Raw genomic sequence first — 27,955 nt, 5'->3', positions numbered from 1 at the left:
CACACACACACACACACACACACACACACACACACAGGTTTATATATTACCACCAGGGGAAGTGCCGCCACACATAAAGTGCAAGTCTGTGTGAAACACTATGTGTGTGTATATATATATATATATATATATTTTTTTTTTTTTCTCGATTAGTTCATTCACAATGCTTTATGGGATTATAGTTCGCTCCATTAACTTTTTTTTAAAATCTCAACGGAGAAACCAAGTAGGGTTGAAAACCTGGACAGTAACTGTTAGACTCTTTTGGCTTTGCTTTCAATGAAAAGCAGCATTGTTTTCATATGTTATAGCCTATGAAAACAATGCAGCTTCTCATTGAAAGTAAAGCATAACATAGAAGAGACAATAAATACAAATATTACCAAGCATTTAACTGAGGAAGAGGCTTGGATAAGCATTGAAAGATGACTGCAGTATTCAGAGAATAGCGCAGTGGATCTTATGAGCACGAACATGCATGCCTCCACTCACACACACGGGTGAACACACATTTTTGTTGGCTAACACATGGATTATTAAGCTGCACAGATGCCTGGAGAGGAAACTGTCTGTCTCACCCAATTTAATAAGCAGCCATGCCACTTTATGGAAATAATGTAGCATGTCATTTCAAATAAGATTCGGTAACACAATCAATCATGCAAACCGTGTCAATGTCTCTAATCTTACTGGGGGAGCATGAAGTGATCATATTATTTCCAAATATGTTCTTATTATCTAACATTCACCTTGTAGATTTACAACCCGACTGGTCAAACCAAAAGGTCACGATTCACAAATAATCATTAACAGGCCACATTAATAAACCAGATACGTTATTCTGTCACAAGTCATAAGGTTGCCATACTTAAAGCCATACCAGAAGTGTACAAATGCAACACACATGACCGGAAACACAATGCGAACAAGGCACTAGTGTTAAGGAAGCCACGGAGGGAATTAAGTTAGGAGCACAGTAAGAACATTACACAACTCTATCTGTAAGAGATCAGAGGGCTGTCAGCCGCAGGGTTATACCTGAATGAAGGAGAGCATATCTCCAGAGAAGAGTTTGTGGTTGTACTGGGAGCAGGGCCTGGCTTTCCGCACACGCACTGCCCTACCAGGTTGCATTCTGGGAAATATATACACCGGCACTCCACTGTGACACTATGGCATCAGTGTACTCATGCAAACATGCTAACATAACAGTAATTCACACAGAACAGACAACAACACAACAGAAATGTACTATAGAGCATGCACACAGTTTTGAGTCAATACACACTCTATTTATCCCACAATGTTTTAGCCTCATTATGAAACTGATTGTGATTCGTTCAATCACTTGAGTCGTTTAAACTCATCATTAAATTTCTCAATGGAGCCATCTTAATTTCTGCTGAACACACAAAGACCGCCGGCCAGGAAACAAGAGCAGATGTTTGCTGGATTGTGGCCAATGTTTTCAGCACATGACTGTGTGAACAGCACATAGTCACAGAGAGACAGATGGGATGGGAGACATACCTGGAGGGATCGCTATCAATGGCCTCAGCTGCAAAAGAGACAGAAAGGAAGCATAAGGATAAAAAAAATTACAGTTAAGTTGACAGTTACTCCATCACATAGTTTCCACCAAAATGCTATAGTTACTAAAGTCACTGTTGCTACTTTAGTGTTGCAACTTTTATTGTGATAAGACATCTTACACCATCGTACCCTATATTTTTTTAGGGCACAGCGACAAACTTCTTTCACACATGCATTTTTTTTTTCATTTTATTATTTACCTACTTTCTTTTTATTCTTAGTTGAAGAGCTGGTTAGTTGTGGTTAGTTACCTTTCTGTATGGCCTCTTTAAGTAGGTCATGCTTGACTTGGAGTTTCGAGGTCAGAGAGCTGCCACTTATATGCTCCTTCACTTTCTGAAAAAAAAAATCCATTGAATACATGAATGCCAATGTTATTGTTAGTCATCAAGGTATTTACTTTTCTGCTCTAAGATTTGCATGGACATAATATGGCCAAAAGTATAACTACTGTCCAAAAGTTTGAGATTTTTAAAATGTTTTTGAAAAAAATCTTCTATGCTCGCCAAGGCTGCATTTATTTGATTAGAAAATACAGTAAAAATAGTGAAATATTATTACAATTTAAAATACCTGTTCTCTATTTAAATATATTTTAAATTATAATTTATTCCTGTGATGCAAATCTGAATTTTCAGCATCATTACTCCAGTTTGATGTCACGTGAACCTTCAGAAATAATTGTAATATGTAATATTTACTGCTCAGAAACATTTCTTATTATTATTATTAATGTTGAAAACAGTTATGCTGCTTGTTATTTCTGTGGAAACCATGATACATTTGACAAATAGAAAGTTCAAAAGAACAATTGATGTGAAATAGAAATCTTTCCTGTCTTTACTGTGACTTTTGATCTACACTGAACAAAATTATAAACGCAACACTTTTGTTTTTGCCCCCATTTTTCATGAGCTGAACTCAAAGATCTAAGACTTTTTCTAAGTACACAAAAGGCCTATTTCTCTCAAATATTGTTCACAAATCTGTCTAAATCTGTGTTAGTGAGCACTTCTCCTTTGTCGAGATAATCCATCCACCTCACAGGTGTGGCATATCAAGATGCTGATTAGACAGCATGATTATTGCACAGGTGTGCCTTAGGCTGGCCACAATAAAAGGCCACTCTAAAATGTGCCGTTTTACTGTATTGGGGGGTCCGAAAACCAGACAGTATCTGGTGTGACCACCATTTGCCTCACGCAGTGCAACACATCTCCTTCGCGTAGAGTTGATCAGGTTGTTGATTGTGGCCTGTGGAATGTTGGTCCACTCCTCTTCAATGGCTGTGCGAAGTTGCTGGATATTGGCAGGAACTGGAACACGCTGTCATATACACTGAATCATTTTACCTTGGTAACACCTTAATAGCAAACCCTTTAAGTTAGCAAAAAAATGATCATAGGTGACAACAATTGCTGGTCAGGATGAAGTACTAGACCAGTGAATAAACACAAATTTACTTATGCCATTAAGTTAGGCTTATATATATATTAATAGAATTGATATTGTATATAAACAATAGATGTGATAGATTTTTGTTTTAGAATATATTAATTTATAATACACCACTATTCAAAAGTCTGGAATCGTAAGATTTTATTACAGTAAAAACAGTAATATTATGAAAATATTATTGCAATTTAGAATAATTGTTTTCCATTTCAATATATTTTAAAATTAAATTTATATCTGTGATGCAATGCTGAATTTTCCATTCTTCAGTGTCACATGATCATGAGAAATCATTCTAATATGCTGATCTACTGCTGAAGGAACATTTCTTATTATTACCAATATTGAAAACAGTTGTGCTGCTCAATATTTTTGTGGAAACTGCGAGACATTTTTTTCAGGATTTTTGATGAAAAGTTTGAAAGAACAGCATTAAAAAAGGATTTACTGTCATTAAACGTTTAAATGGTAGTGCATATAAAATATTACTTGTATTGCACTAAAACATTACAAAAGTTTTAGTTTGTAATATATATAATTATGACTATACAAATTATAACACTAACATATTTCAAGGATTTCATTAATTCAAGAGCTACTGAAAGCCCTACTAAATGCAGATGGTCATTCTCATGCGTCACCTGGTCTCCTTCATGGGGCTGGTGCTGAAAGCGTAAGGGCAGACAGAATGCCATGTTGTGGGCCTGGAGCAGAGCATCTCTATCCTGGCCCTGGTTGAGTCCAGTCACCGCTGTGTCTAGCTGCTGAAGGCCATTTTTCATATTCTGGACAGTTCGGTTTCTGTTGGAGAGGTAACCGCGTATAACCCGAGACACAGATAGGTGATACCCCAGATCTGTGCACTGCATTCAACATCAACCAGATGGCGAGACAAAGACAAAAAGAGAAAAATACAGTCATTGTTTGAGCAAACATGACTGTTCTGATTCACACCTGCTGTGATGTTCTAGATTTGACATGTTCTACAACGTGCCTCAGGCAGTGGAAATGACAAACCTTTAGACACTTTTGAGAGCTGAAGATATCAATGCCACAAAAGATATACAGTACCAGTCAAAAAGTAGAACAATAGTGAAGTCATTGAAACTATGAAATGACACAAGGGTGGAAATGATCTAATGATTTCATGACGTGCATCCTGGGATTCTTTTAAACAGTACTAAGGGGGTTTATATGTATGCAAGACATGTGTCAGCTTTTTTCCTGCACGTTTATGCTCCTACTCACTCATTAAAAATTGTTTTGTGAACATAGGCACTATTTTTATTTGTATTTAAATGTAATTTAAAATATTTAAGTATAAATCTTTAGACCAAAGTTGTTTAAGACCATGAGAAACATAAATCAGTACAGTGCGTTCATATTTTCAATGGTAGTGTAGATGGTTTTCTCTAGAGCCCTCTCAATGGACACATTCTGCAAACAGTAAATACATTAGATAAAATGCTCTGTGCTATATTTTGGTCAAGGGTCAATTATAAATGAAAAGGGAACTAAAACCTAATGACATCAAATAAAGAGTGTCTAGACAGATGGTAATGGGACAGCAGTGTTTTAGACTCACATCAATCAGAGTGCAAATGTCCTGCAGATAGTACTTATTCATGGAGGCATTAGCTGCTGCCAAGTTGAGCAAGTAGTCGTTACGAGCTTTAGTGCACTTCAGCTGAGTTTCTTGTACTTTCCCTTGTCTCTGTGATGAAAACACATGTACAGTGGAAACTGGGGGGTTAGAGATAGTGCGAGATACTGCTCTTCCTGTGCCATCTTCACAGAGCAAAGCTCCGGATGTCACCATCTTTCATTCTTACAAACCACCATTTTTACCTTCTCCATCAGTCTCTCCATTTTTTTCACAGAACTGCGCCTCTGCCCTCCTGATTGGCTGAGCCCGAGATCAGCTGACTTGCCCGTCTGTTTCTCCTCCAGTCGTGTGGCCTCTTTGAGCTTACCTTCAGCAGCCAAACAGTCTATGTGGTACTGATGGTAAGTTTTCAAAGCCTGTCAGAAATTAAACACTTTTACAACATGCACAGCAAAAAGTAATTTTCTTAATTCATATTCATTCATCTTTTTCCAGTATTATCTAAACATCCTTAAAACACGGTAAAATTTATTTTCACTTCATGGGCAAATACATTTTTTAATTTTTTTTATTGTAACATAATGAGACAGATCATTTTTGGATTATTGTTAGATTTGTGAATAAAAAAGAATTACAAAACTAATCATAATATATATATATATATATATATATATATTTAAAATTATTATAATAATAATAATTATTATTATTATTATATGTAAGTATTATTATAAAAACGCTTATTTTTACTCCATATCTTTTTTAAATAGTTTTAACATAAGACAGATATTTTAAGCCTATTTACAAATTTAAAAAATATTTAAAATATAATAATAATGGGCAAATTAGTTTAACATAGTAAGCCAATAATTGTCATTTTATTGTTTTATTTATGAATAAAACAATATTCATGTTGTGACATACTCAAATTCAAGCTCTATTTTAATTTTTTATGATCAAGCTTAGCGTATCTATTTTCAGCGACATTAAATACCTTGTAAGACTGCAAAAAGAACATGCACGCAAACATGAAAAAATCAGTGAGCCTTGAGCCAAGACACTTGTGGTAGCCAAGCTGTTTGTCTACTGGAGGGTAGAGAGCACACAGCTGCTGTCAGCCGGGGTCAGTGGGCTTGATCTTGCAGCTCTGACCCGAGCACAGCTAGAAATGATCTCTGGAAAGCAGGGGGCATGTGGGCTTTTTGTGCTACAGGATGAACCAAAATGAACTGAAACTATAGAAAGACATGCAGACATATTCAATCATGAATGGATGTGCAAATATGTGCATCAAATTGTATTTAGTTTGGTTTAATCATGCAGTCTCTGGCCACAGCGAGATGGTGTAATTCAAGGCTGATGCAATTTGGACTCTATTTCAGTTCAGTTCTGTTTCAGTTGCTTGTAAATTTTTGTAAAAAGTTGTAAATTTAGCATGCTCACACCTAATGGCCTCCAACCTACCGTCTGCAGCTCTGTGGTGACTTTTAAGAGCTCATCCTGCATCTGGAGTCCCACCTCCTTGCTCTGAAACAGAGATTAAGAAATAAGGAAGATGGTTTGGCTGTGTTTTGTGTGGGAGTGTTATGTTGGTTAATAAGAGAGGAACAGAAGAAGGGGGATTTAGATGTCAGATCTGGTAATAGAGTGGAAGAGAGAGATTTCTGTACCCGTTTTGCCAGGCGGTGTGTGTCCTCTATGCAGTGTGAGAGCCGCTGCGTGAGTGTGTTGCAGCAAAGCTCACTCAGTGAACTGTGATCTCGGCTCTCCTGCCTGGTCTGGGTCAGCAGAACAGACCAGCACTGAGCCACCGACAGGTCCAACTGCTCCTTCCTAAAGAGAGACAGGAGTAAATGAAAGGTTAAAGTTTCAATGTAACAGAAATAGTGACAGATCTTTTCTTCTGTATTGTGACAAATCTGAGTGAAACAGGTTATCGAAAAAGAAAATATGTAGACTTGGTTCTATCTATCAGTTGTTGATTGGATGGAGGAAGATCTGAATGTGCTTGCAATTAACTGTAAAAAAAAAAAAAGAAAAAAAAGAAAAGTGGACTAAGTGGTTAAAGTCTGGTATACATCACCAGAGAGAAGTCTGGTTTCACCAGAAGATCCAGTTATGACAGTTATGAAAAATTGTTCACAATAAGATTAATGCCAATATATGCACATTCAACAATATATATATATATATATATATATATATATATATATTAATATAAAGTATATGTTCTTGAGTTAAATTCTAAAGACACCACTGAGGAATAGTAAAAACATGCAGCACAGAACACAGTGGTCTTGAGAAACAGCAAAACCTGATACACAGTTCCTTAAAACATGGTGTAAATGTCAAAGACGTCTGTATAACGCATGTTTTCATTGAAAAAAAACGAAACAAGTAGTTAAGTAAGGGATAATGTACATCCAGACGGGACCCCGATGTGAAGCGAGAGAGTGATTCTGTGATACCAGGATGACATAATTACATAATTGTTCACATAATTTTGATTTAAGTTTGAATATTTTATTAGCCAACCAAACGCAAAGCTTTCACAAAGAAAAAATGTTCCTAGCAAGTGTATAGCGCCGACTTCAGTTACCCAGATGAGCCTGTGTTATCAGCTTTTACCGGTTGTTATCGAGGAACAACATACATTGGAATGTCGCGACTGACCAATCAGAATCAAGTATTCCACAAAGCCATGTAATAATATTGAGTAACTTATATTTTAGACGTAATATTGCTAGTTGCTTTACGAACTTTTGCTCTGCCAATGAAAAAAAACGGTGTTCCTAAATGAATGAGTGTTTTTGAACTAATCAGTTGAGCAAATGATTCAATGACTCACAGAGACATTAGCTTAATTGGTTACTGAAAGAACCAGCATGTTTGAATGAATCGGTTGAGTTAATGATTCAATGACTTATCCACAGATACAGTGGCTGCATCCGATATTGCATGCTTCCCTACTATACTATAAAACAGCATGTGAATAGAACAGTATGTCCAAATTCTATTCTATCTAGAGTATTCATAGCACCAATGGATATTTTACTATCTCATGAGGCCACAGGCAGGATTTATGAATGGCAGTTAGACGAAGCAACTGATGCTGGTTGGTCTTATGACAATGACAAAATTATGAATATAGTACGTCTGGATTGCATTCATACTACACACATTCATACTATATAGAAAGTACGTTTTAGACGGTGACTAAATGATTGCTTATTCAAAAGAAATACCTACTCAGAGAGTATGCAATTTCAGGTGCAGCCAGTCTTTTATTTGGTTACTGAAAGAACCAGCGTGTTTGAATGAATTGGTTGAGTGAATGATTCATTGACTCACTCATACATATATCTTTCTATCTATCCACAGAGCTATCAATCTATAAATCAATGTCTGTCTATCTATAACGATAAGTAGATATACATCACTAGGCCACATCTCAGTTTGAATCCATCTGTGCTAAAAGCAGGATAAGTACCTCTTGGTCTTCACTGTGAACCTCTCGCTGAGTTTCTCCAGAGAGCGGGCATACTCTGCCTCAATCTCCCCCCGTCTGCGCAGGTACTCGCTAAGATCCTGCAGCTGCTGTGTCTTGACCTCCACCTGGGCATCTAGGATTTTTAGCTGCTCTGAGAGCTGACCCCGGACCTCTGAGCAAAGAGACAGAAGGGAATATGGATGGTTTTCAGCACAAAAAGCGGCATGAACTGATGACTTTGTATCCCCCTGCACTAGTGTCCCTGGCCTGGGGCTGAGAGATGATTGGATGAGGGAAGACAGCATCCCTAATATTGCCTATAAATACATCACAGTGCAGGCCTACATCTCACACACAGAACAAACATTACATGTAGAGAAGTACATTAGTCTGTACTACCTAGCCAAGTGAAAGAGACAGCATTAGATCAAGTTTTTACCTTTGATTTGTGTCTCATACTCCGCCAGACTTCCCTTTTCCTTTCTAAGTTTTCCATGCGATGTCATGTTCTCCTTTGTTGGTGTAGCGCTCCTGTTGACTTGTTCACAGTGACTCACAGTCTGAGCTGATCACGCACAGGCTTCGTTCCTCTTCACAAAAAAAACTATGCTAATTCCAGTTTCAATGTATTGGTGTTTTTATTTTTGCAAAATGAGCTATATTTCCATTATAGTGCAGAAAGGCATGCCACATTCGGTCTGGAGTTCATACTGGGCTATTAAAGAAAAACCTTTTCAGTCTTTCAATTTGTGCCCTAAGCATAAACGGAACAGGGAAGTCTCTGTGTGCACGTGTGTGTGTGTGTGTGTGTGTGTGTGTGTGTGTGTGTGAGAGAGAGAGAGTGTTTGTGTACACGGAGGGAGTTCCAATCCAAGCAATTCTCTCTCAGCACTGAGCTTGTGCATTTAAAGGTTCGTTTTCAGAGCAGAGAACGTTGCAGGGGCCTGATAGTTTTCTAGTTTTCTTTTTCCTGAGACTGTGGTTAAACGTGATTGTCCTTGCCTGGAAAAGACAGAGAGAGACACAGGAAGAGAATTTTGGTGTGACAACTGACGAAGACAAAGTACAAGACAGAAACAAACCATAAATAGAATATGGAAGTAAATTTACTTCAGAATGACGTGTCTCTGGCACTTCCAGAAGACGGTTAAGCAAACAGAGAACACCTGCCCACATCCTGTTTGTCTTCTATGGTGTGTGTGATTCAAAAAGATTCTCACATCAAGACATCCTGTCAATCCTAAATTAAGTATCCACACTTTGTACTACTTCTAAAAACAAACCTTTCAAGTTCTCAACAAGGTTTACTTTAATTGAATGTCAAGAGGCAGCCCAACAGTACCAAAGTTGTAATTATTTTTGCATAATGCAACCTGTCCATGTTGGCATCTGCCTAGTTTGGCTGCTTCCACCAAGGGACAGATGAATTTGCATTAAAAATAGAGTCTAATTGGACACAGTCTTTGATATCAACAACAAACAAAATAGGAACGGTTTTGTTTTTACTTTTAAGGAAGTCTGTTTATTTTGCTATCCTAACTATGAACAATTATATAGCTGCATTTTATTATTTGCATTCAGTATCTTCAACACTGCCTGCAATCCAATCAGACAAATCTGTGACCCAATTTGTGGTCGCAACCTGCCAGCCGAGGACCACTGCTCTAAAGCATGAGTTAATAACTCAAATTAAAAGCCTTAAACACGTCAGACAGGGAAGGGAGGAATTTTTAGAAGCTCTGACTCTGCCTACACGTGACTGATTGTTTGTTGTAGGACGTTAGGCTGAACTGTGCTAGAGTTTCTGTGAGTTGCGCCAGTGATGGCCGTTGGTCTTATGAGAGGGTGGAGGGACCTGAGTCATCATGGCTTTCGGCACAAACACACACACACTCATAGTCAGACCAGAGAGTGCTGCTCTAGCACTGTGCATTAAGAATTTAAGATACCACACATATATGGTGAGTCACCTGAGAAAAACACACACAGAAATGTTCTGCACATTATGAGCTAATGTATATACATTTACATACAAATAAAGAGGTTTCTCATCATGGTAATTTGTCTCATGTATGCACTTAAATATGTTGGTGTGCATATATGTTTTAGGCCAGGGATTCCCAAAATTTTGTAAGCCAAACCGCTTTGACAAAATATTTACTTGAGATTTTAAGTTAATATTTCAACAATTTATCAACACATTTACATGTTCACGGTTCTCTGATGTTGGTTAACGCTCACATGACATGCAAGTAAACAAATAAAATACTTAATTTTTTTGGCAAATACATTATTTTGATTGTTATTATTTTACAATTATTTATTTTAATTGTACATTTTAAAGATTTAACAAATTATTGATTATTGATATTGATATTTTGATCAACTCACAACCCCCCTGCAGTTATCTCATGAATCCCAGTTTGGGAAACCCTGTTTTAGGCCTTTGGATGCTAAATATAAATGACAAATTAAACACTGTAAAAATTATTTTATGAAGTTGTAAATGAAACATAGATTATTGGGGTACATTTTACAAGAAAATACCATTTCTATCTACTTCAAATTGCAATTTTTAATTCAATGTCTTGCAGTTTCTTTGTAATCATTTGTAAAAAATGTACTAGCTATTCATGAGTGAAAATTGTTTCAAAGTAAATCCACTAGATTTGATTTTTTCAACCCTGTCACATGAGCACAAAGCTTTTCATGGAACAATAGCAACAAATAAACACATAATTATTGCACTATACCCATAATACTAATAGTATATCAACACATTTTCTTGTCAACTGATTCCATGCAAAAGGCACATCATGCACTCTTACTAGTCATTGAGCAGTCATGACAGTCTGCTCTTCACTTCCTCCATCTGACTGTTTAGAGGTCAAAAGCCTCAGCCAGCCAATCAGAACTCAGCAGAGACTTCATTATGATAATGCTATTATTGATTCACAAGAGTTGAATCGGATTTGTGCACAATGGGGTTGAATTCTATTGCATTAGTGTATGCCAGGACTGCTGCATGTCAGTGCGTTTTTGATATATACTCTTGGTAGTAGTTTCTCTATTTTATAGAAAAGATTGAAGCATTTTAACTTTAGTCTATTTCAGATGTAAAAAAAAAAAAATGCAAGGCTGCATTTCTATAAATAAAACCCCACACGGTGTCCACTCATCTAATTGCATAATCCATTTAGCAATCACAATTTCAGCATAATGGTGGTGGTGAATCCTATTTTTAAATATATGTATATATATATATTTATATTGTCAGCAACACATAAGCAACCAAATGCCTGCGTGAAACCACTCCGGTGTCCTGACTGAGTGAATGTGCCTATTTAAACTTGATCTGTCTGCTGTATTGCGTTAAAGAAACTGAGGGGAATTGGAGATCCATGGGATCAATCCTGTTTTACGCTCCCAGAGGAGGCTGGGAAGAAGCTGAGCTCTGGTCTTATCTCTCAGAGCAGAGGACCACAGGGACCCTCACACACACACACACACACACACACACACAGTTATAGCTACCTCTGCTGTGTTCTCTCATTGCCATGGAGTGATGCTACTGCTGTACAGACAAAGGCACAAATATTAAAGGCTGAACGTGATGCATCACAAAATGTTTATTTAAGGGTATCGCTAACCCCAATATAAAAGTTCAAGTTCATTTACTCACCCTCATGTCATTCCAAACCAGTATGACCTTCTTTCTTCAGTGGAACACAACAGATGATAATAAGCTGAATGTCTAAGCTGCGCTTTTTCATAAATGTAACCATGGCTGTCAAATATGATTTTCAAGGCTCCATTTTAAGTTAATAATCACTTAACTTTCAGTCTGATCCTCACACAAAGCTATAGTATGGCTTCAAAAGACTTTCCTCATAAAATATGAGTTGGTCTTTTTTGGAGCTTGACCTCTACTTTGACTGCATGGAAAATTGCAGCTTGAACATTTTGTCTAATACCTCTTTTTATATTCCACGGAGAAAAGGACGTAATATGGCTTTGAAACAACACGTCAGTGAGACAGAATGACGACAACAAAATTATGGGAATGAAATAAAGCACATAAGCTGTGAAAGTGCACATACAGTAGCGTTCAAAGGTTTGGGGTTGAAAAGATTCTTTAATGGGGTCATATGATGCGATTTCAATTTTTCCTTTCTCTTTGGAGTGTTACAAGCTCTTGGTGCATAAAGAAGATCTGTAAAGTTGCAAAGACTAAAGTCTCAAATCCAAAGAGATATTCTTTATAAAAGTTAAGAGTCAGCCACGCCTACCTAAAATGGCTCGTTCTAACACGCCCCCACATACCTACGTTACTATCTGGGAAGATTTGCATAACGCTGCCCAAATGTTCACGCAAAGAAAGAAGGCGTAACTTTTATTCTCGCTGTAGTATTGTTGTTGCCGCCGCCATGTCGTGAAGACGCTGTTTGTTTAGTTGTGAAAGCGAAACTACTTTGTTTGGCCTTCCAAAAGAGGACGATATCTGCTTCATCATGCCTGGAGCTGATCCGCGCTGGTTGCTGAGGAAATACAACAACTTTGCGCTGTGGATCGTCGGATCGGCTTTCACCGTGAACGAAGCGGAGTCCAGCCCGGGATCGTCACATGTGGTTGCCGCAAGCCTCCTTCGTCGAATCCGCCGGCCAATTTTAATCAAATTTAATTGATTAAATTTAATAAATTTAAAGTAACTGTTTTCTACTTGAATACATTTGTAAAATATAATTTGCTCCTGTGATGGCAAAGCAAAATGTATCATCATCATCACTACTCCATTCTTTAGTGTCACATGATCCTTCAGAAATCATTCTGATATGATGTTTTGCTGCTCAAGAAACATTTATTATTATTATCAATATTGAAAACAGCTGTGCTGCTTACTATTTTTGTGGAAACTGTTATACATTTGTCAAGATTCTTTGATGAATATAAAGTTCAAACAGCATTTATTTGAAATTAAAATTAGTTAATGTACAATGTAAAAGTCTTTACTGACACTTTTGATCAATTTAAAGGGGTCATATGACGTTGCTAAAAAGAACATTATGTTGTGTATTTGGTGTAATACAATGCATTTATGCGTTTTAAGGTTCAAAAAATGCATTATTTTCCACATACTGTACATTATTGTTTCTCCTCTATGCCTCGCCTTTCTGAAACGCGTCGATTTTTACAAAGCTCATCGGTCTGAAAAGCGAGGTGTGCTCTGATTGGCCAGCTATCCAGTGCGTTGTGATTGGCCGAATACCTCAAGCATGTGATAGAAATGTTACGAACCTTAACATACTGTGATGCCATCTCCCGGCACGACGAGACAAAACCAATAAAACCCATTATAAACGAGGCATTTGTTGCATCCAGTGGGGACATAATTACTGATTATAATGACTTATACTGTGTTTTTACGCGCTGCGTTGCGTTGCGTATCGCGAGGCATAAACATAAAACCATGTCTGCATTTGTGATCGGAGAAGGAGAAACGAAAAACAACAAGCGCTACTCTACACTGCTTAAAACTCGCGTTTGAATCATCAGTGGCAAATTCTTTAAATATAAAAAATATACTTACAGGCAGGCTGTGAGTCAAAAGCGTCAGACTGTTCTTGCAAAGTTGGAACTGCCCCACTTTATAGAACAGCCTTTGAGCACAGACCCATTGTAGGCTATGCAGAACTGCAGGTTTAGGAAACAGTCCTCCATAAAATGCGTCACACAGCGTCACACACACGCGGTAACACTGAGAAAGGAAAAATTGAAATCGCATCATATGACCCCTTTAATGCATCCTTGCTGAAACAGTCTATTAACTTCTTTAAAAAAAAAAATTACCGACCCTAAACTTTTGAACGGTACTAAAGTTGCAAATCACAGCTAAAACAAACTATGTATATTTCCCACCAGCACCCACACACTCTTTCCTGACAAAATGCCAATACAATACTGAAGTCACACTATTAAGTGCAACATACCCATAACATCAAATGTCATTCAAAATGGAAACACACAGACTCGTCAAATTATACAACAGTAAACCAAAACATCACTACCTACACAACAGTATAGAAACTCATGTGATGTGACCATTGATAATGCATACCACATCCATGAAACCGTTAGCCTATTGCAACCCTGATCTCATTTTCAGCTTCAGATGTGTGTCTGTCCACAAATCTTGTTGCTAATGTTCATTACCTACAATAAATAATGAAATAACATCACAATTGCACCAAGAGCCATTAAAGTGAGCACAATTCTGAACATGTATGTTATGGACCATGGAAAAATGCATTTCTGCAAATATTGCCTGAAACTAATAAGTTACTTAAGATATGCTTTGCTCTGATAGCTGCCAATATGAAACATCAGATGAGATCTTTGAAGCATCTCAACGGTTTTTCCTAGTCAGCATTGTGATTAAGTCTCCTGTGTCTCAGATTTTGCTCCCGAGGAATGGGTACAGTAATCTCACTCAGAGATTCAGAAGAGATCTCAACAATGTCTACACTACCGTTCAAATGGTTAGGGTCCATATGTTTCTTATGCTCACAAAAGGCTGCATTTATTTTATTAATGGCTGCATTAATTTGAGTAATATTGTGAAATATTATTACAATTTAAGATAACTGATTTCTATTTGATTATATTTTAAAATGTAACTTATTTCTGTCATGGCAAAGCTGAATTTTCAGCAACCATTACTCCAGTCTTCAGTGACACATGATCCTTCAGAAATCATTCTAAAATGTCTTTACTAACATTACTGAGATTTACCTTAACTCACACATAAGCTAAGAAAGAGCAACTTCTGAGCTATAACATTTTTAAGAGATAGCGAGAGCTTTGAGGGACAGCTCAGAGCAGTAAATAGGAGCTGAGTAGAGGTCATGCTGAGATAAGACTGCTCATCTGATATTCACGATTCCCTTTCCTGCACTGTCACGCCTTTTCTGCTTGTGTACATGAAAACAAACACAGACACAGACACACTCTCTCTCCCACACACTCTAATCCCATATTAAGCAGCTTGAGTCACTGTAGTCTTTCCTGCACTTCCCCTGAAGTCTGACATTGTGACGTGCTCTGTGGGTATCAGGAGCACATCTCTCCTCTCCTGCGTTTCATCCCTGCTTTTCTGCCAAGTTTTCCCTCTGACTCATACATCTACCCTTCAATACCTCTTTTAACGGAGCATCTATCCCAGCTGCCCCATATCTGCCTTTTCAAAAGGCTAGTTCACCCAAAAATGACAAATCTGTTATTGTTTCCTCATACACATGTTGTTCTGAACCAGTTTAATTATTTTATTAATTGGAACACAAATATAGAAGTTTAGCAGAGTGATGACACTTCTCTTTTCCATAAAATGAAAGTGAATGATGACCAGAAACTGTCAAGCTGCAAAAATGACACCACAAGTGGTCCATATGACCATCATTTCAAGACTTCTAAGCCATACATTTCTTTTGTTGAGAGCAGCAGACTGAAATGTAAGTATTTAACTCTTAAAATGAAAATTAATTCATTATACTGCTGTTATCATTTACTCATGTTGAACCTCATGTTGTTTCAAACCTGTATGACATGCTGTCTTCTGTGGAACACAAAATAAAATATTTTGAAAAATGTTTCAGTGCTTATTTGGCCCATGCATTGCCCATCCAGTCTTGGTTTGGACCCCATTGACTTTCATTGTATCGACAACTGACAATGAACAAAACCTCTTCTTTTGTGTTCCACAGAAGAAAGTCATACAGGTCTGGAATGACATGCTGGTGAGTAAATGATGACAGAATTTTTGGGTCAATTCCTCCTATTAAATCTCATTCATGTTCATGTAGGTTTAATGTCAGTGATGCAAAATGTATTTGGATCTAGCGTGTCTTATAACCACTTGTGACAATAAATTTGAATATGTAAAACTGAATATTTATTTATTGAACATGTATTTTCTGAATGTGTATTTCATATGTGAATATTTAAATCCCATTAAAGAGATTTGAGAGGTAGAGGGGAAGATTTTTTTCAAAGATCAAAATAAATGCAGGTTTATTACTCACATAGTTATAGTATGACTTCAGATGACTAGGAATATTGTGCAAATTGACTACTTTTTTTCTCTTACTTAGAGCCTGACAACCATTCACTTTCATTGTATGGAAAAGACCAGCGTGAACACACTACCAAATACCTCCTTTTATGTTAGACAGAAGACAGACAACTCATACAGGTTTGGAAGGACATGAGGAAGAGTAAACAAGGACAACATTTTTATTTCAACCTATACTGTTCCTTTAAGGGTGATTAGAAGTGTGAAAATGAAAGGGAGGAGATTGTGCAAGAGGAAGAGAGAGAGAGACACAGAGGGAAACCCTCCGCCAAATGACAACACCACAGAGGTAGAGGAGGTGAGAGGGGAGGTGTTGAGGTGGAAGAATGAAGCAAAGAGGTGGGACGGACAGCCTGATAACAATCAAGGCTGAGACACACTGAAAGAGGAAGCAGCTCGTCAGTTAGCGACTTTCTCTCTCTTTGTGGTATTCATGCGCACAATCAGTCATGTATGCAAAAGCACGCAGTCTATGCGTGGACGTGATGAATTTGAATTGAATTGAATTGATGGACGCATCTGTCAAAAACACGCGCACACACTCATCCTATTGAAAGGATAACGCATGCATCTAAGAAATGCTCGCTGTCATACGCACACAAACATGTCAGTGAGCCTCCACTGCGTGTGTGAGGAGGAGGTGGAGTGAGAACACATAAACATACAACCAGTCATGCTGAGAGGACTGCACAGTGAATTTATAGTCATAAATAATAATAAAGAAAACCCAGTCTTACCTCATTCTAATAGGTTCTGTCTCTCTCTTTCCCTCTCGCTGGACACAGAGAACACTGTGTTTCAGTCACAGATTTCACGCAGCCAGTTTGATTTCACCCCCTCTGACACTCTACACACATGACTCTCTCTCAGGGAGAGCATTCAAAATAAGTTGGAAACAAACACGCACACGCGCGCGCGCGCACACACACACACACACACACACACAAGCATGCATGCTAGAAAACAGCTCCCCTTCTTTGGTTCACACACACGCGCGCGCATGCCTCTCGGTCTCCTCTGCTCTCAGGCAATCAGAGAGAATGGCACAACCGAAGCCACGCCCCCTCCGCCCCCCTCCCCACAGGCTTACTATAAATACAGAGATGGATATGAATATGCTGTCTTGTTCTCTCGTAGACTTGGACGCCCCCCGTTCTGCTCCATCTCTCATTCCTAATATTCCCTCTCTGTGGCCATGAAATGTTTATCTTATGACCTTGCATTATGCTCGCGGCCTAGCCCCCCCCCCTCAGGGAGAGCATTCAAAATAAGTTGGAAACAAACACGCACACGCGCGCGCGCGCGCGCACACACACACACACACACAAGCATGCATGCTAGAAAACAGCTCCCCTTCTTTGGTTCACACACACGCGCGCGCATGCCTCTCGGTCTCCTCTGCTCTCAGGCAATCAGAGAGAATGGCACAACCGAAGCCACGCCCCCTCCGCCCCCCTCCCCACAGGCTTACTATAAATACAGAGATGGATATGAATATGCTGTCTTGTTCTCTCGTAGACTTGGACGCCCCCCGTTCTGCTCCATCTCTCATTCCTAATATTCCCTCTCTGTGGCCATGAAATGTTTATCTTATGACCTTGCATTATGCTCGCGGACTAGCCCCCCCCCCCCTTCTCTGCGCGCGCACACACACACACACATTCAGGATTAATGTCATGAATCTATTTAATGTTCTTGCAGATGAGCTGTAAAACTGATGCTAATGCCAATCCAAAAGGGACTGAATGGGTAATAGCAAAATCTGGGCGATAAACAAACAATGGCCGACTACACACACACACACACCTGCTGGCACGTAATGGCCGGTTCACACAGAACGTGTTTTATTCCTTTCCACTGCGTTATGTTTCTCTATAAAAACATAGACCGTTTACATAGGCAGACCGTTCAACTTTTGCTTTTAGACGCAACATGTTCTTTGTGAACGGACTGTTGCTCAGGTGCTAATGACCTGTCACATCTAGTATGCAATGCATGTGCAAACATTCGTGTAGCTCATTAGATCCATAATTGTTATGCATACAATAAGAGTTTTCAGATGAGTTCTCACAGGAAATGGTGCCCACAAAACCGCCAATTTACTCAGTCACAGACTCGTGACAGCAACAGCTTCAGATGCTAAAAGGTTACTGAGAAGTGTTTGTGTGTGGGTTGTGACTTGTCAGTGTGCCAGAATTATTAAAGGGGTCTTATGATGTTGCATTATTGAACATTATTTGGTGTATTTGGTGTATTGAAATGTGTTTATGCGGTTTAAGGTTAAAAAACATATTATTTTCCACATACTGTACATTATTGTTTCTCCTCTATGCCCCGCCTTTCTGAAACGCGTCGATTTTTACAAAGCTCATCGGTCTGAAAAGCGAGGTGTGCTCTGATTGGCCGAATACCTCAAGCGTGTGAAGGAAATGTTACGCCCCTCACCATACTGTGATGCCATCTCCCAGCAGGACGAGACAAAGCCAATAAAACCCATTACAAACGAGGCATTTGTTGCATCCAGTAGGGACATAATTACGGATTATGACTTATACTGTCTTTTTACGCGCTGCGTTGCATCGCGCCGCGTAAACATAAAACCATGTCTGCATTTGTGATCGGAGAAATTACAAACAACAAGCCCTACTCTACACTGCTCAAAACTCGCGTTAGAGTCATCAGTGGCAAATCCTTTAAGTGAAAACGTACTCAGGAAACAGTCCTCCATAAAATGCTGCACACATCTTAATATTTCAGTTGAACTGTTCTGGAACAGTGTTGTAAATACAACTTAACCACTGATTTCTAGTCGTGTCCTTCCAAAGAGCCACCGGCTTGAGTGAGCGGAGGCCGGCGGGCTTGCGGCAACCACATGTGACGACCCCGGGCTGGACTCTGCTTCGTTCACGGTGAAAGCCGATCCGGCGATCCACAGCGCAAAGTTGATGTATTTCCTCAGCGACCAGCACGGATCAGCTCTAGGCATGATGAAGCGGATATGGTCACCGTGATTTTGCTAAGTAAGACATGTTCCTGGATCAACATTACTGTCCAAAAATACAGACTTAACCCAATCCCTACCCCTAAACCTAACCCTACCCATAATTTATTCCTAAAATCAGAGGGAAATGATAACTGATTAACAAGGGTGTAGAAGCACCTAATCCTGATTGTAAGCCTAAAACTGACATTTCCTGAAAAGTTATCTCTCAGTTCTGATTGGTTGATTGCAATGATGTTCCAGGATTAACAAAGATGTTGATCCAGGAACATGTTGTACTTGGTGAAATCACGCTCACCAAGCGGATATCGTCCTCTTTTGGAAGGCCAAACAAAGTAGTTTCGCTTTCACAATGAAACACACGGCAACAACAATACTACAGCAAGAATAAAAGTTACACCTTCTTTCTTTGCGTGAACATTTGGGTGGTGTTATGCAAATCTTCCCACATCGTGACGTAGATATGTGGGGGCGTGTTAGAACGAGCCGTTTTAGGTAGGCGTGGTTGACTCTTAACTTTTATAAAGAATATCTCTTTGGGATTTGAGACTTTAGTCTTTGCAACTTTACAGATCTTATTTATCCACCAAGAGCTTGTAACACTCCAAAGAGAAAGAAAAAATTGAAATTGCATCATATGACCCCATTAAAATTGTTGTTGAAACATCAATGAATAATTTAATGCTAATGAATTTAGAAGAGGCAGTTATATTTTTCATCGTTATGTAAAAATATTGGCGTCATTTGCATATCTTCTTTTGTGAGAAAGAAAGAAAAAAGTCATGGTTTGGAATGAAATTAAGGTGAGTAAATGATGACAGAATTTCTATTTTTGAGTTAACTATCCCTTTAACATCTAAAATGAGTAAAGTAATGAAATGTAAATATAGCAATGTAATTGTTTTCATTTTGTGGTTTAATATCTAATAAATAATTAAATATTTCTGGCTGACTGTACAGTAACATTCCTGTCCACAATATGGGGTGCTGTGTGTACATTAATGAGGAAAAAAATTAACTTAAATGATTTTAGCAAATGGCTGCAATATAACAAAGAGTGAAGAATTTAAGGGGGTCTGAATACTTTCCGTACCCACTGTATGTATCTAAAGACTCTTCAGAAGTTAGCTGTATGCTTTCCAGAATATAGGGCATAGTACATACGTACAACAGAAAAAAAAAACAGAATAAAAAGCATCAGTTTGCCAATTTTCAACTAGCTTTGTATTGTTACAGTGTCGGTAGTATATGAACAGAATCTTTCAGTGTTACTTGCACCAAGATATCCCCGTTTATTTGTCAGCAAAAGATGTAATATGGTGGACTTTTGACAGCTCCAAGGCTTTTGTGAAAACTATACTGAATACTTAGGACCATGTGATATTTCTTTTTTTTTTTTAATATAAATCTGCAAAAATGTCAACAATTCTGTGTTTTTCTGTCAATATGGGGTGCTGTGTGTACATTAATGAGGAAAAAAATTAACTTAAATGATTTTAGCAAATGGCTGCAATATAACAAAGAGTGAAGAATTTAAGGGGGTCTGAATACTTTCCGTACCCACTGTATGTATCTAAAGACTCTTCAGAAGTTAGCTGTATGCTTTCCAGAATATAGGGCATAGTACATACGTACAACAGAAAAAAAAAAACAGAATAAAAAGCATCAGTTTGCCAATTTTCAACTAGCTTTGTATTGTTACAGTGTCGGTAGTATATGAACAGAATCTTTCAGTGTTACTTGCACCAAGATATCCCCGTTTATTTGTCAGCAAAAGATGTAATACGGTGGACTTTTGACAGCTCCAAGGCTTTTGTGAAAACTATAGATTTTACAGTACTTTAAAAAAAAATTGCATTTCTACTGCATAGACAGTCAACTTTTATTAAAACCCCATCTAGCCAGCAGTGAAGTACTACTTTTAACAAAACAGGCAGCAATGTTTTGGGCTACAAGATACAGCTACAACGTAATCATTAGAACGGTGAATTACTGAAAATGAGTAAAATCCATCATATGAGCTAGACATGTCATAGAAAGACCTCTGAGTAATGGAGTTACTGAAAGTCATGAATTCTCTGGAACTGTTTCCTACAAGAAAGGGGAAGCTGAAATAAGAGTTAAAGTGAACTGCACGCTCATTTCATTATTGATGGGTGTTATGAAAGTTTTCTAAATAGTAACAATGTAACACTAATTTAAAGGTGATGCAAGACAATAAGCCACTCATAAAGTTATCCAAAAAGCGTAAACACTGTAGATCTCTGCAACACTGGTGCAACCAATGGCCTGAGTTTGGGGTGGGACTGTCTGTTTACTAACCAATGGTAGATAAGGGAATGTTAAAAAAAAAAAAAAAACATTATTTTTTACAATTCTGTTCAGTGAAGCAAGTGGCCCAGAAATCACACACTGTAGCTTTAAACTACAAACAGAGATAAAGACTTGCTTGTAACAGAGGCAGCCTGACAGCGCAACTCTGTGGTCATTCTTAGTACTGCATGTGTTGTGATGAAAACCTCAGCTTTGATACAAATGTGATGCTAATATGCAGACTGATGTTTATTAGTCAAACCAGCATGCACAATTTCTCTTGCAAACATCTAACTCTCATAAACAAATGGCGTACAAGTCTCTTATTCACTTGTACGTAAATAATATATTATTCATTTGCAAATGCAAATTATATGTGTTCATATTAATAACAAATTAAATTGTTATGAGGAATAATTATTGCAACATCCCAGAGTTGTGTTTATGTGCTCTAATGATGCACTAGTACAGTAGAACAGGAAATACTGACATAAAGTAAAAATAATACCATTAAGTGAATTTAGAGTCAGTAATTGTTAGTAAATTTAAGATAAACAGTTAAGGCCCTGTTAAACAGCTCTGATCCTCTGAGACACAGGATATCTACAGAGAGTACATGCTGCACATGCATGAATCAGGAACTGAGGGTAGGGTGAGGACAAGAGGGAGTTTCTAATGCAATGAGGGGTGATGTAGCTGTGGCACAGGGGTAAAAATGCACCGCTGTGTAAACTGATGTCAGTGTGGATCACCACTGTTTGTGCGTCTCATCTGCTCAGCCTGTCTCACAGCCTTCTCCAGCTCCCCCTGGGACAGCAGCCTACAGTGCTGCAGGGCAGAGAGCAGCTGGGCCCGAGAGTTACTGATGAACGAGTGGGACAGGAAATAGGGCAGACCACCTCCATTCTTCAGGAAGTAGAGCGGCACTCTGACCATACCTAATACCTGGAGACAGAGAAGAAAGTTGCAGTATATTTACGCACACAAGAAAAGAATAGACAAGAGCTTTAACCTCTAAACCATGGTCTGTGGCTGCAGTTACAGCTGCTCTCTCTATCTCTTTCAGCTCTGACTCTGTCATCTTCTTGATGTAGAAGTGCGTGATGAGCCTAGGGCTAGATGGAGAAAGGCAAGAGGACACGTGATTGTCCACGCCCACAGGCACAGCCACGCCCACCTCCTCGTGTAGTTCTCTACTAAGCCCCGCCTCCAGCGTCTCCTTAGATGGGTTCACCAATCTATAGATTATAAAATAAAATACAGCCTCCATTAATAAAGCCTGAAAACTTTAAATTCTTTTCAAGATGATTTACTTATTTTTTTTCCGTGCTGAAAGATGAACTCACCCCCCTGGAAAACCCAGCAAGCCATCAAAACGCATCTGCATCTGAATGACAGTAATCTGAATTCAGGTTCAGGGCGTTCATTTGCATTTTATTTTTAACTTGCTGTTTTAATATAGTGCACCTGTCGCAGTCGCACTCTTCAAATAAAGGTAAATAGATGTGCAGGTCACAGTAAGTGCACTCTTCCTTACCAGTACTATATGTTTGATTGGGATTTTCCCGAAGAGTTTGGCACTAGAGTCTCCGTACAGCATAATGTGACCCGCATGTCTGTAGCCCTCCCGTGTCAACGCATCTTCTCTCGTGATCTGTTCCGCCATTCCAGGACGAGCCATAAACAAACAAATGAATCAACTGTATATTTAATGCTATAGCTGTGTTGATATGAGCGTGTGTTACTACTGCGCGCAATAACGTTCCGCTATGATCACCTGACGTTCACTATTTCAAAATAATAGTCCACTGAGAACGCAGCTCTTCTAACATTGTTTATGAATTTTTTTCACCATAGTTACCACAATAAATATAAAACCCAAAGTTAAAAACAACAAAACTGTGTTGTGTTTACTAAATCTGTCATATAAAACAATAATAATAATTAAAATCCTGAAATCTGTTTAAAATGTTCAAAAAAGTGTTCCCAAATTCATTCATAATTATTTTAAAGAAGCAAGAATAATTGTTTTAACGATAGTACTTTGGCCAAAACTATTGCTACCATGGCAATTTTTGGACACAATATTTCATAGAGACCTCAAATGAAAACGATTGACTTAAACAAATGTTTTTTTTTGTAATATATTTATAGGCATATAGTTTGTAAAAAAATATTGCATAATATTTCAAGGCTATGCATATTAAGAATTCATTGCGTAGTTTTTATTAACTTCTCAGACAACGTACGTCTGTTGCCAGATGGCAGTATAGCAACTAAATTGTACTTCTGAAGATGTTAGCATTCACCAAAGAAAGAAAGAAAGAAAAAAGAAAGAAAGAAAAGTATTCCTGTTGAAAGAAGCCAGAGGACAAAGACAAAATGGATACAGTGCTTCCCCTTTATTTTATGTCACTCTGAATCTATGCCACCTGTGCATAGCACTAGAAATAAAATGCAGTGTGACTTCAAAAGCAAAGGCGATTACACGGTCATGAGTGCTAATTCCTCAGGTATGCACTGACTCTAATTTCATATTGCCCAATTAGTTTGCATAGAACCACTGCAGAGGCGGACAAAGTACTCAACTCCATTACTTGAGTGAAAGTACAGATACTGCTGGTCAACTATTACTCCATTACAAGTGAAAGTTTTGAAGACAGATTTTTACTTAAGTACAAGTACAGAAGTACTTGCTTTTAAAAGTACTTAAGTACCAAAAGTAAATTTCCTTTTTTATGTCAATGCACTGTTTTATTATGGTTGTATGTGATACTTGCAATACCTCTGAAATAACTTACAATACTGAATACACTGACTAGCTTGGGGGGGAGAGACTGACTGAATTAACCCATATTCACTTCTCATTCCAATCTGTCAAGGTTCCAATTGTCCCATTGTAGGAGACAGTGAATGAATGTGGAGAGATGCAGGTGTATGTAAGTGGGGCTGAGAATTTTAATTGCAGGTCATATGTACTATTTAAATAGTAATGATGATAGTGTAAGCCTAAACTGGGTATGTTAAGAGACAATGAGACAGGTGGAGAGATAAAGCGAGTTTATGAAGGTGTGCACATGGTCACATTCATCACAGCTTTTGTTTTGCTCATTTTGATCACTGTAAATGTATTGCAATTAAACATTCTAAAGTGATTAGCCGGAAAGATATTACAGTAATTTACATTTTTGGCCAATTACAAATTAAATTAAATTAACCAACAATATGAACTATATTAATTGGTGGATCAATTCTTCTCATTATTATTATTATTAAATTATTATATTAGAAATAAAAAATCGTAAATTAAAGAAGAATGTTAATTAATAAATTAAAGAATTTAATTATTATTCATTTAAATGTATTTTAGATATTATAGTAATGAGAAGAAGAAATAATTGTTCAATCAATTAATGTAGTTAATTAGCCTTACTGTGGAACTGTTGGACAAACAACAAAGCAACTTGGTGCATTAATAGAATTCAACTGATGTGCAGCCACAGGTGAGAGTATATGCATGTTTTACAATGGCTTTAAACATGGTTCATCCAATCAGAATTTAGAATCAAATCTATCCGCTTTATCAAATGTAACTGAAACTTTGAGCATCCACGCACATAGACTCGAATCAGGCATCTAGAATTGTTAAAGTCAACGTTGATTTTGTTAACTCTGTCCGTCCTCTCTGGGCTTACCGTGTGTCAGGGGATTGCGCCAGAATGGCTGCGCTATTCTTGAGCCTTGAGTGCTTTCTAAGTTTAAAAGGTTTATGTAAGCTGCTGGCTATTGTTCTGGTGAAGGCGTCAGGGATTGTTATGGGGGATCTTGGGGGGAGAGATATAGTGCTGTCAAAATCCAGACTAAAATAGGCAGACAGCTGTGGGTGCTCATATGTAGGTTATGTGTTTGAGTGTGTGTGTGTGTGTGTGTGTGTGTGTGTGTGAGACCTAACACAATGCAGATGGCACTGGTTGTCTCCATCCAGTGAGTCACTTGCTAAAAGACTGATTAGCTTACATTATTGCTGATTTGCGGGGACAGGCTGGCTGGTAATCCTGAGATTTGGACATCTAGGGTTTCCCAAACTCTCCTTCTCTTCATTCTCGCTCTCAATCACACACACAGGTGCAGACGTGTTGCTGTGTCCCAGGGTTTTACGCCACTGTCAGAGGCAGATCAGTGGGAAAAATTAATGTAGAATCCTGAATTGTGGAGCAGTCGAACACTGCTCAGCTGGGATCTGGTTCACATATCTGCGCCTGGTGGATAGATCACACATAGGATTTAGAAGAGCAGGAGATACTGTGTGTTTTGATTGGCAAGAGGAAAACATTTATTAAGAGGCAGTTTGTGTGTATTTCTCTTGCCCCCATTGGGCGTGGGTATACAGAATGAGACCACCCTCCTCCACCTCTGACCTTTTAGTCTCTGTGGTAGAGCCTTGTGCCACTGGATGAGAGCTGATAATCTGAAACAACTGCTCACCATGTGTAGAACTTCAAACCCTGGTTCCTGGAAGCTTTGTTCAGGTGTGCCATGTCGGCCGCTCTTTTATGGCAAATTGCATTGTAATTATTTGTATAATGTTGGAGAGAAACTAACTAAGCTGCATCACTGTTTTTAAACGCTGAACTGAGGAAATAACCAAACGTGTTCACCTAATGGTTCTCTCTCTCTGATGATTAGAGTTGGAAAGTCTGACTCATTCTAATGAATCAGTTCATCTTAAACTCTTCTCTCTGTCCTTGGTAACGGAAAGTCTGATTCATTTGAATGAATTGCTTCATCTTAAAACAGTTCTCTGTCCTGTGCAGCATTGGAAAGTCCGATTTATTCTAATAAATTGATTCTTCCAAACAAACAGATTACAAAACAATTCACAGTTTCATGTCCTTGCACCATATACTATTTTCTGTTTTGGTTATGTAAACAGGATATGTATGATGGTAACTGGATATATAAATTGGTCTGTTCAATTGAATACAGCCACGCTAATTGATCATTCATTTAGAAGCCCTCATTGTTTTGGTGTAAGCTTTGACTAAATTATAAATTAGATCACTGAATAGTTTACTTTTTTTTACGAAAACATATTCAATAACTCCAGTGTAGTTTGCTATTTGTTTGTGCGTAGCTTGTAATGTAGCTAACTGTGCTTTCAAAAATAAGTTTCCTCAACTCTAAAATTGCTGTATGAAGTAATCTAATTTATTACATCATTCCTAATGTCACTACAAAATAGAAAAAAATTGATAAATTAACAAACATAAAATATAAAAAATAATGTGTACTTATCAAAAGTCCCTTAGGGAACAGAGAGTTTAACAGCACTTTCAGCATAAACACGTACCAAACATAAATGGTGACATCTGTCCACCTCTGACAGTATTTATAGGGTGTAGATAATGTGGACGCTCTTTCAGTGTTTGATCACTGGCTGATCACTCTCAGTCATTTCTAAGGGAAACAAAACAGAGCACCGCCTCTTTAACCACAAACCCATGCCAGACAGCATAGCTATCTCTGCACGGAATGCCGGCTATTGGGAACAGGAGTTGTATTCTCTTCTATTTTCGGACTACATAGTAGGCTCTGGATTCTGCTAGAGGACACTTATCTCAGCTTTAGCCCTCAAGGTCGACAGCTTCTGAGGCGCCTGTTTGCTGAGGAGGATCTGATTGTAGGCTATCAGTAATCGAGTATGAACGTTATGCAGATCTTGTGTGTACAGTTAATGAGTACATTTAGCAAGTAATCATAAATAAACCCTATATAAAATAACAAAATTAGATATGCATATAAAACGTATATTTCTAATTCTGATAAAGCCACAAATATACCGCATATACGTGTTTGGTTCGATACTGTGGCTGTCGTTACCACAAGTAAACGCGTCTCTTCTCGAGGGTCAATTTAGTGAGAATCCAACTTTGGTGGTTACAGAAATATTGTCTGAAAACGTTGTATGCACACAAAAACCCTCTTCTCCGCACCAATCTTTTGTTTTATTCCCTTATGGGGGTTCAAGCCTTAGGGCCAGACCCCTCCACAGGCCACCACAATTCGCACCCTAAATTAGCATTTTTATTGTAATCACTTTTTGGACAATTATAACATCACTTAAGTTTTTAAAGAAATAAAGGGGTCACGTATTTAACCTCTGGACAGAAGTGCATAAATCACAACCAACAACAATGTCGTTTAAAAATAACCCCTTACAGTACGGTTCCGTCAAACCTGTTTGCCTTTTGTGAAGGCGCAGGGACGGACCGCACGGCCACTCAGCCAATGAGCAACTGAACACACACGGACACATGGGGATATCTGACATATCTCCCCAACTCTGACCTTGAGGGAAACAATAAAAGAGGA

At 38.2% G+C, this 27,955-nt stretch overlaps 2 protein-coding genes across 2 annotated transcripts in view; both read right to left on the bottom strand.

Annotated features, from left to right (window-relative positions):
• Nucleotides 1-17,231, bottom strand: part of LOC107562452 (SLIT-ROBO Rho GTPase-activating protein 3-like) — a 28,304-nt gene extending 11,073 nt beyond the window's left edge. Inside the window, exons 1-11 of the mRNA XM_016247085.1 lie at nucleotides 17,007-17,231; nucleotides 8,584-9,146; nucleotides 8,145-8,316; nucleotides 6,325-6,487; nucleotides 6,119-6,181; nucleotides 4,897-5,070; nucleotides 4,634-4,762; nucleotides 3,660-3,911; nucleotides 1,845-1,929; nucleotides 1,531-1,558; nucleotides 1,039-1,135 (exon numbers count right to left, since the gene is read on the bottom strand). Of these exons, the coding sequence (XP_016102571.1) occupies nucleotides 1,039-1,135; nucleotides 1,531-1,558; nucleotides 1,845-1,929; nucleotides 3,660-3,911; nucleotides 4,634-4,762; nucleotides 4,897-5,070; nucleotides 6,119-6,181; nucleotides 6,325-6,487; nucleotides 8,145-8,316; nucleotides 8,584-8,650 (1,230 nt within the window). The 5' untranslated portion in view covers nucleotides 8,651-9,146; nucleotides 17,007-17,231. The remainder of the gene's footprint in view (nucleotides 1-1,038; nucleotides 1,136-1,530; nucleotides 1,559-1,844; nucleotides 1,930-3,659; nucleotides 3,912-4,633; nucleotides 4,763-4,896; nucleotides 5,071-6,118; nucleotides 6,182-6,324; nucleotides 6,488-8,144; nucleotides 8,317-8,583; nucleotides 9,147-17,006) is intronic.
• A 3,722-nt stretch (nucleotides 17,232-20,953) lies between these two features.
• On the bottom strand, nucleotides 20,954-23,359 carry LOC107562457 (U8 snoRNA-decapping enzyme-like). Its single transcript, XM_016247089.1, has 4 exons — nucleotides 23,121-23,359; nucleotides 22,930-22,970; nucleotides 22,596-22,821; nucleotides 20,954-22,528 (listed from the first exon to the last, which is right to left on the bottom strand). The coding sequence occupies exons 1-4, from the start codon at nucleotides 23,262-23,264 to the stop codon at nucleotides 22,322-22,324; spliced, it is 618 nt and encodes a 205-aa protein (XP_016102575.1). The 5' UTR covers nucleotides 23,265-23,359; the 3' UTR covers nucleotides 20,954-22,321.
• Between the last annotated feature and the right edge of the window lie 4,596 nt (nucleotides 23,360-27,955).

This window comes from Sinocyclocheilus grahami, unplaced genomic scaffold, assembly GCF_001515645.1.
Source record: "Sinocyclocheilus grahami isolate Dianchi unplaced genomic scaffold, SAMN03320097.WGS_v1.1 scaffold824.1, whole genome shotgun sequence".
Classification (NCBI taxonomy): Eukaryota; Metazoa; Chordata; class Actinopteri; order Cypriniformes; family Cyprinidae; genus Sinocyclocheilus; species Sinocyclocheilus grahami.
This window is presented reverse-complemented; position numbering and strand designations above follow the sequence as displayed.